This window comes from Centropristis striata, chromosome 13, assembly GCF_030273125.1.
Source record: "Centropristis striata isolate RG_2023a ecotype Rhode Island chromosome 13, C.striata_1.0, whole genome shotgun sequence".
Classification (NCBI taxonomy): Eukaryota; Metazoa; Chordata; class Actinopteri; order Perciformes; family Serranidae; genus Centropristis; species Centropristis striata.
Genome location: NC_081529.1, coordinates 7,554,224 through 7,562,988, shown reverse-complemented (window position 1 = coordinate 7,562,988; position 8,765 = coordinate 7,554,224). Strand labels below are relative to the sequence as shown.

General features: G+C 38.9%; 1 protein-coding gene across 1 annotated transcript; it reads left to right on the top strand.

Moving 5' to 3' along the window:
- Positions 1-500: 500 nt before the first annotated feature.
- On the top strand, positions 501-6,070 carry LOC131982710 (interferon-induced very large GTPase 1-like). Its single transcript, XM_059347274.1, has 2 exons — positions 501-527; positions 635-6,070. Exons 1-2 carry the CDS (start codon positions 501-503, stop codon positions 5,393-5,395), a joined length of 4,788 nt encoding a protein of 1,595 aa, XP_059203257.1. The 3' UTR covers positions 5,396-6,070.
- The last annotated feature ends 2,695 nt before the right edge of the window (positions 6,071-8,765 follow it).

The following is an 8,765-nucleotide window of genomic DNA, read 5'->3' as shown; positions in this document are numbered from 1 at the left end:
ATCCAGGACCTTGTCAAACTCTACACCCCTGCCCGTCCTCTCCGCTCTGCATCAGCCAAACAGCTGGCGACTCCCACCTTGCGTGGGTCAACTCGCCTCAAAACCTCCTCCAGACTTTTCTCTGTCTTGGCTCCCAAATGGTGGAACGAGCTCCCCACCGACATCAGGACCTCAGACAGCCTGTACATCTTCCGCCGCAGGCTGAAGACCTATCTCTTCCAACAATACCTCGGTTAAGTCATGGTCACCTAACAGATATATATACTTAAAAAAAAAAAAAATTCTTATTCTTTTCTCTTCTTTTCTTCTTTAACATATAGCACTCCTGTAGCAATGACAGTTAGCTCTTAAAGTTATGTACTTACTCGATTCCTATGGTCTATGTCTAGTACCATCAGGTTGAATGCACTTATTGTAAGTCGCTTTGGACAAAAGCGTCTGCTAAATGACATGTAATGTAATGTAATGTAATGTATTCTATTCTTTCTCTATCTGTAGGTATGGATCTGAGTGGGAACATGGATAAGGTAAGAAACTCAAAATTTCCTGAACAGTATTTCAAGGAATGCTTCATTTATAACCCTATTGGATGACATACTTTCTCACATATATATGTATTTATGAAATTATTTAGCAGTCAGTGGAGATTTCTGAAGAGATCAACAAGAAGAAACAACATACAAGAGAAACTGAAACACTTCTCAGCAGACTTCACCTTCAAGACAAACACCAACAGAAGTTGTCATCAGCAGATTTTCTTAAAGTAGGTCCACCTGTGAAACAGGACCAAGATATATCTGAGAAAGATCTCGCTCATACTTTTCTTAAGATGTTGATGTCATTAGACTACAGAGCCAGATTTATTCCAGTTAGACAGGACAGTCAGGAGCTGAGCCAATCAAAACTTCATCCAGAGTCTGACACTGTTGACACAGACGAAAGTGATTTAGATGATTTTTACGAAACAACTGCAGCATTTGATCAATCCAAAATAACTCATGTTCATCCAATGGATGTTCAAATGGCAGTGTTTCACTGCTCAGACAGCTTTTTAAAGCAGAACATGATAACAAAGCTCTCACAATGTCAGTACGCCTTACCTTTGCTTGTTCCAGACCCAGTCACAATGAACATTGACTGTCCTCTGTGGACGTTCAGAAAAATAACAAAAACATGGAAGAAAGCTGAAATCAAAGAAAATTCAAACACTGTCACCATGTCCATCTGCAAAGCTGAGACAGCCATGGTGTCATTTCTCCGCCTGGGTTCACTGTCTATGTCTAAATCTCAGCTGATGAACACTTTGATCAACGACCGTCACAGCACCTTCTTCCACAGAAACTGCCCAGGTAGCACCAAGTCTCGGCATTTGATGGATGGTGTGGCAGAGATTGCCTGGTACTGTCCTGCTGGAAAACCCAATGATGCTTTCACTGACTGCATTGCCTTCTGTAATCTCCATGGTGATGCTCTAACAATAGCAAAACAGCGTGACATACTGACAGACAAATCTTCAGTCAATGTTGTTCTTGTACCAACTCTTCAGAAAGGTGACAAAAGTACTGCAGTTATCTCTGCCCTTCTCAAGTCTCCAAAGCCTCTCATTGTTCTCATTGCTGATAATGATTGTGGAGCAGTTCAGATGAAAAAGGGAAAGTACAAATTGGGTATAAAGGACAGAAACCTGTCAGAAGTTTCTGAAGAACTGAAAAAAGTTATTGGAAGATTTTTGTCTGGACCACATGAATCCTTCCAGCTTGAAACCATGGCTGAGGTCTCTGGAATCACAGTGGATGAAGATGACGAAGTCTGCCGGAATGGGAAATCTGCTGCAATGAAAGTAGTTAATCTGCTTCAGGGAATGGATGTTTCAAAGATCAAAGATACATGTCTCCCTTGTCAGGGCCAACTATGGCATGAGTGGTGCAAAAAAAACAAAGAACTGTATCACCTCAAAGGACATATTGAGGATGAGAAATGTCAAAAGCAACAGGAACTGAAACAAATTAGACAGAAACAATGCACTGCTTCCTGCACTGAACTAATGAAGTTGTTCACTGAAAACCTCTCATCTTTACCATCAACAGACAAAAAGTATTTCCTGAAATGGACTCAGATCTTAATAGATGCTCTCTCCACAGATGATCTCTCATTAATTCGCCAAATCTACCATGAAAAGTGGTCTGAAGTCTTGGAATTGAAGAAGAAGAAGCATGACAAAACTGATCTAAAGGAAAAGCAAAAAGAGCTTGAAAAGATATCAACAAAGCTACAGTCAGCAACTTTTGGCTTGGAGCACATCTTTAGAGAAATGGGACAGATCTATGAAGCCCATGCATCTCTGCAGAAACAAACAAAGAGGGAACAGACTGACTGGTCTAAATACCCTGAGCTGGCTGCAGAACTGATGATATCAGGACACCCAATGGAGCTGATGGATGGTGATGCAGGTCATGTGCCTTTAACATGGATCTCTAGTCTATTAGATCAAGTCATCAAGAAACTGGGCAACAAGACAAGAGTTTTTGTTTTGTCGGTATTAGGCGTACAAAGCAGTGGGAAATCAACAATGCTCAATGCCATGTTTGGCTTACAGTTTGCAGTGAGTGCTGGCAGGTGCACCAAGGGGGCCTTCATGCAGCTGGTCAAAGTGTCAGAGGAGATCAAGAAAGACTTTCAGTTTGACTACATTCTAGTGGTGGACACTGAAGGACTGCGGGCTCTTGAGTTGGCAGGTAACGACACTCTCCACCACGACAATGAACTGGCAACATTTGTTGTTGGTCTGGGAAACATGACACTGATCAACATCTTTGGAGAGAATCCAGCTGAGATGCAAGATGTTCTGCAGATTGTTGTTCAGGCTTTCATGAGGATGAAGAAAGTTAAACTTTCTCCAAGTTGTGTGTTTGTTCATCAGAATGTTACAGATATTGCAGCTGCAGAAAAAAACATGGATGGAAAGAGACGGCTTCAAGAAAAACTGGACCAGATGGCCCAACTAGCAGCCAAAGAGGAGGTTTGTGATGCTGAGTGCTTCAGTGACGTCATTGCATTTGATGTGCAGAAGGATGTGAAATACTTTGCTCAACTCTGGGAGGGAAGTCCACCTATGGCTCCTCCAAATCCAGGTTATAGTGAGAGTGTCCAGGAGCTGAAGACCATCGTCCTCTCTAAAGCTTCACAGTCTGCTGGGATCACTCTCTCACAGTTCAAAAGCAAAATTCAGGACCTGTGGAATGCCCTGTTGAATGAAAACTTTGTTTTCAGTTTCAAAAACACACTTGAAATTGCAGTGTACAGAAAACTTGAGGTCCAGTACGGTAACTGGACCTGGGCCCTGCGGAGCAACATGTTGACCATTGAGAACCAGCTTTATACCAGAATTGAAAATGGAAAACTTGACAAGGTCGAGCTTAATTATCTTCAAAAAGAAATGAACAAAACCTATGAAGAAATCAGAAAAGCATTGACAGCATACTTTGATGATGACAGAGACAAAGAAATGTTGGTTCAGTGGCGAGGACGATTTGAAAGTAAAATCAAGGAATTTCTTGATGAAGAATTGAGAGGAGTTAAACGAAAACTGGATGAAGTCATCGAGCAGAAGAATGCTTGTAAAAAGCTAGATGATAAGAAGACAGAGTTTGAGAACAAGCTGCTACAAAAGAGCAAAGAGCTCGCTCATCAGCTAAAAGACAAGGCAAAAGATGAAGAGGAACTTAAAAAGCAGTTCAACTCTGTCTGGAGTGGCTTGGTCCATGAACTAACTGCAGATATAAAACCCATTGAGGATATCAACTATGAAGAAGATCAGACAACTATCCTTCAGGAACCTGACTCTAAAACTTCTCTCATCACTGAATCCAAAAGCAGTGGAAGATACAAAGAATTATCAAAGGTTGGTGATTATTCTGAATATGTATGTCCTACCAAGTTCCGAGATATATTCAACACGGGCAAAAAGGATATATGTTCAAAAGCACGACATTACCTTCGTGGTTTGAAGAATGAAGATCAGCAACTTATCAGATCCTTCATCAGTGATGTTGAAAAACAGTCACTTGATGCAATAAAGAGCAAACCTGTTGCTACAAGAGGGTACAGATTAACTTACTTGCAAGAAGTGGCCAACAAAGTCAAAGAAAAGGTGACAGAGTTTGAATCAAAGAGCACATTTTCTCTGCAGAAGGAGTTCACAGTTGATCTCTTACTGTACGTGTTTCACAGAGCAGAGAGTTGGCTTTTAGAGTCCCACAAGAAATTCAAAAGGAACAACGATGCACTCGCCTATGTACAAAGCAAAAAAATGCAATACTACAACATTTTCAAAAGCTTCTGCAAAGGAAGCTCGTCTGCTGTTGTTCTTGGAGAACTGATCTGTGAGAAACTGAAGAGTTCAACTGTTGAGGCCGTCTGTAACAAGACTGCCATTGATCTCGCTGGAGAGATGAAGTGCAACATCCCAGCATTCAACGGGAACAGGCTGAACTTGGAGAAACATTTGTTGAAGTCACTGGCAGAGAAAGAGGACTTTGATGGTTTTATCACCTACATCCATGACCCAAGAAACCAAGCAGAGTCTTTTATAAGCAAGGAAGTACAGAAATACATCTTCACAGATAACAGAGATAAAGCAATGAATATACTCAAGAAAAATGTTGAAGACATCAGAAAACTTGTGAGTCAGGCTTTATTTGATGCAACAGAGAAAGTCAAAGAACAGAGAGGAGACTCAGACATGTGGATGGAGGAATTTTCCAGTTTGCTAGAAGCTAAGCTAACATTTGACACCATCTGTTGTGAAAACTTCAGTGACATAAACAACTTTGACTTTCTTAAAGAAGAGACAGAAAAAGGCCTTGAATCTGTTATGGAGGAAGTCAGCAACCACTCATTGGATAAAATGGAGGAATTCAGGATGAAGCCTGATGAAATCCTCATCGATCAGCTGTGTAACTGCTGCTGGGTAAAGTGTCCATTCTGTTCAGCTGTTTGTACCAACACACTGGAAGATCACAGTCCTGACAAACACAACGTCCCTTTTCATCGCCCCTCTGGGATTAAGGGATGGCACTATAGAGCGACAAAGGACCTGGTCGTTGATTTCTGCACAACATTAGTTGCCAGTGATATAAGTTTCCGCCCCAATCAATCAGATGAGTCCTTTCCTTATAAACAGTATCAAAGTGCTGGGGGAGTGTATGCTACATGGGAGATTACTCCTGATGCATCTAAGATGACATACTGGAAATGGTTTGTATGTCGATTTCAAAAGGAACTGGAAGACCACTATAAAAAAAAATTCCAAGACAGAGGAGAAATTCCCAGTGAGTGGAGAAACCACAGTAAACAAGATGCTATTGAAAGTCTGGATGACATGTACAATCTGTGAGTGATTCACAAACAAACAAGCTCTCCTCAAAGTAACAAAGGCCAAAGTTTCTTCATGTGACTGAAGTAGTGAAGAGAGAGAAAATACATTAACAATGATGAGGATTAATCATTTCTAGAATGAGTATAAAGTAGCTGCTTTTAATATAAATATGTAACGTTTTGCAGTATGACATTGAGTTGAAGGGACTCAAGAAAAATCCTGTTAAACAAGGAGAATGCAAGGCATGTATAATTATAAATTGCATGTTCTCTGCCATTAAAGAATGAGGAGAAATTATGAGACATCAGAAATAGTTCTAGGTTTTTTGTCTAACTAAAATGTGTATTTTGTTTTTGTTGTTTCTTAATTTTTATGGAATTTCGTACGTGAATGTTTAAAGGGAAACTTATTTAAAAAGTAATAAAGAAGGAGTTTCTTATTTGTCGAATACTATGGTCGTATTTTTATTTTTCATTTGTAATAAAAGCATGGGACATTTTAGTGTTGTTTAAAGCTTAAGAGCAAAGGGTTAAGATGTTAAGCTGACACATGTCAGATCTATACAATTTATTTCATTTGAAACAAGACATGGCACCTTTAATTGGTTGAGATTTTTTTCTTTTTTCTTTTTACACAATCTAGATCTCATTAAAATCATTAAAAAAGGATTTTCTTAAGTGTTACATAAATATGTTTGTAATGTTTTGCTTTGTAGTTAAAAAAAAAAGGAACATAGTTGATTGTGAAAATGCATGAAACTTGTATTTGAGAAAGAAAAGTCAAACATTTGAAAGTTGATACGAGGAAATCCTTTTTTCACATTTTGTGCTTTTCACACATCATGTTTTGTCTTTCTCAAGAATATAGAGTATTCAACATATTGACATTTTTATGCCTATATTGTTGCCTGTGATTTCTGCAGTATATTGATATTCGGAATTACTGACAGAATTATCAGTCAGTGTGAAAAAAAAACGTATAATGAAAAAATAAATATACCGTGTACATGACTCTTGGAATTTAAGTGTCTTCTGTTCTGTCTCATTATGAAAAGACCACACTCTTTATTTTTTGTTTTCCTCTTAAATCTTGACTTTTTAGTCTAGTTTTAGTAGATTATAACACTTGACATTTTAGTAATCGAAAGATTTATTGGCTAGTTTTACACAACATTTTATTCTAGTTTTAATCAAGAGTGTTCATTTTAAACAAACTTCATTAAAAAAAATCCATCCAATGGATTTCAAGGTAAAAAAAAAAACATTGACAGAAGAAAGACAAGTTGTATGAGTAAGAATAGAGCTTGGCAGAGAATGTGTCTGGTCTGATGCTGTAAACATTTAACATTTACACAAATATGCATATTTAAATTGAACAACACGAATCAACAATGAGGCCCAAAGATAAATGAAATAGTGTCTTTGCAATAGACTAGATGATGAGGAAAGTAAATAACAAAAACAGACAATGACAAAGACATTTTTAAAGCTGTAGTGTTAGTGTTGTATCAGACTGTAATGAACAGAAACTACCTAGCATTTGTGAATTAGTCTGGTGATGTCATACATAAGCATACATCCATAACACCATTGTCTGTCCATGACGTTATAGCAGTCATCAACCAGCAGAGCTCGTTGTTGAGCCTCCAGTCTCCTTTCCCTTATCGTTGGTTCCCTTCTATCCAGCTCTATTTCCCCATCCTTGATGGCACAGAACTCCAATACACACCCACCAAACAGAGAGAAAAATACACACACATTCCTTCAACAAGGTGTGTATTATATTTCCTTTCACACAGTTAATCTGAGCTATTGAAAATTCCAGATAAAGACATGACTAGTAATGAGAGAATCCACTGGGAGTTAATGACGGGCTTCCACCTTATTAAAAACTCATATTCATAATTCATTTTTTTTTTATTATACTGGGATTAGGGATGTCAATGATTAATCAATTATTTGTGACTTGCTATAAATAATTAAACTGTTTAAAAACTATTTTTTATTAACTAAATGATGAACTGATAATGCAGAGTAATGCAGAAGGAACATGTAGTGTAACTGCCAGAATATATTGTGAGTGTTTTACTCTTTAATGAGATTGAGTTACAGGTGTGTTTGGTCAACACCAGCAGAAAGGACCACGCCAACTGTCCTCAGAGGACAGTCGTCCCAGCAGAAAGGACCACGCCAACTGTCCTCAGAGGACAGTCGTCCCAGCAGAAAGGACCACACCAACTGTCCTCAGAGGACAGTCGTCCGAGCAGAAAGGACCACGCCAACTGTCCTCGGAGGACAGTCGTCCCAGCAGAAAGGACCACACCAACTGTCCTCGGAGGACAGTCGTCCCAGGACATCATTCCAGCTGAGCAGCTGTGGAGTTTATTTACTATTTTTATTCAGGAGCAGGATTTTCACTTTGAGTTGATGTTACTGATCTCTCTCAAACCTCTTCTCTTGTACTCAAAATATCACTGCTCACACTCATTTTCTCTCCTTAAACTCAAAACTGTGTTTGCACTCAAAACTTGCTTACACAATTTTTCTTCGCCCTCCCTTGAACTCTTCTCCTTGGATTCAAACTGTTTGTGTGCTCTCTCAGATCACACTTGGCCCCTACACTAGAAGGTAAATTAGAAGGTAAAGCCCTCTGTATTGTTGCGCTGCTTGCTCTGTTCTTTTAATGGTCTGTTTTCAATTGTTGACAATTTTTAGTAGTATTTGGTTTCTTTCCGTCTCCTCTGGAGTTCTCATGTACAGACACACTTTCTCTTTCATCATCATCATTTTCATCAGACAGTGAAACTTAATTTATGTCCCCAACACGGACCTGATACCAACCTGATGTCTCCATAAGGAACTCAAGTGATGATGATTGCTCACAGGCCAAAGAGGTGAAGTGTTATGTTCAGGAATTGAAGTAACATATTGTTATCTGTATTGTAGACTGTGCTAGAGGTTCTATGAATTCTGACAAATCCTGTCTGCTGTTGTTGTACAGATAAAATACCAGCGAGATGATTAGGTTAGATTCAACTTTATTAATCCCACAGTGGGGAAATTTCTTTGTTACATCCGACCAAAAAATTGCACACAAAATTATTTCCCTTTAAGATAAAGATAAAAAATAAACAATCTAATAGAAAAAGACATTTAACAATATACAATATACTATATACAACCTAGTGCAAATTAAGTGAAGAATGTGCGGAGTGCAAATTATATGCAAAATGTGCAGAAAAGAAAGAAAGAAAGCTACAACATGTTCAGGTTGTGCTGGTGTTGTACAGTCTTATGGCAGAGGAATGAATGACCTGCAGCAGCGTTCCTTCTTAGACCGTGGATGTAACAGTCTGCTGCTGAAGGAGCTGCTCAAAGACCCCACAGTG

What these genes read in the sequence shown, in the direction of transcription:
- LOC131982710 (XM_059347274.1), top strand. Translation starts at nt 501, where the DNA reads ATGGATCTGAGTGGGAACATGGATAAG. An exon ending in TGAGTGGGAACATGGATAAG is followed by an intron (nt 528 to 634) that starts GTAAGAAACTCA and finishes GAAATTATTTAG; the next exon opens with CAGTCAGTGGAGATTTCTGA.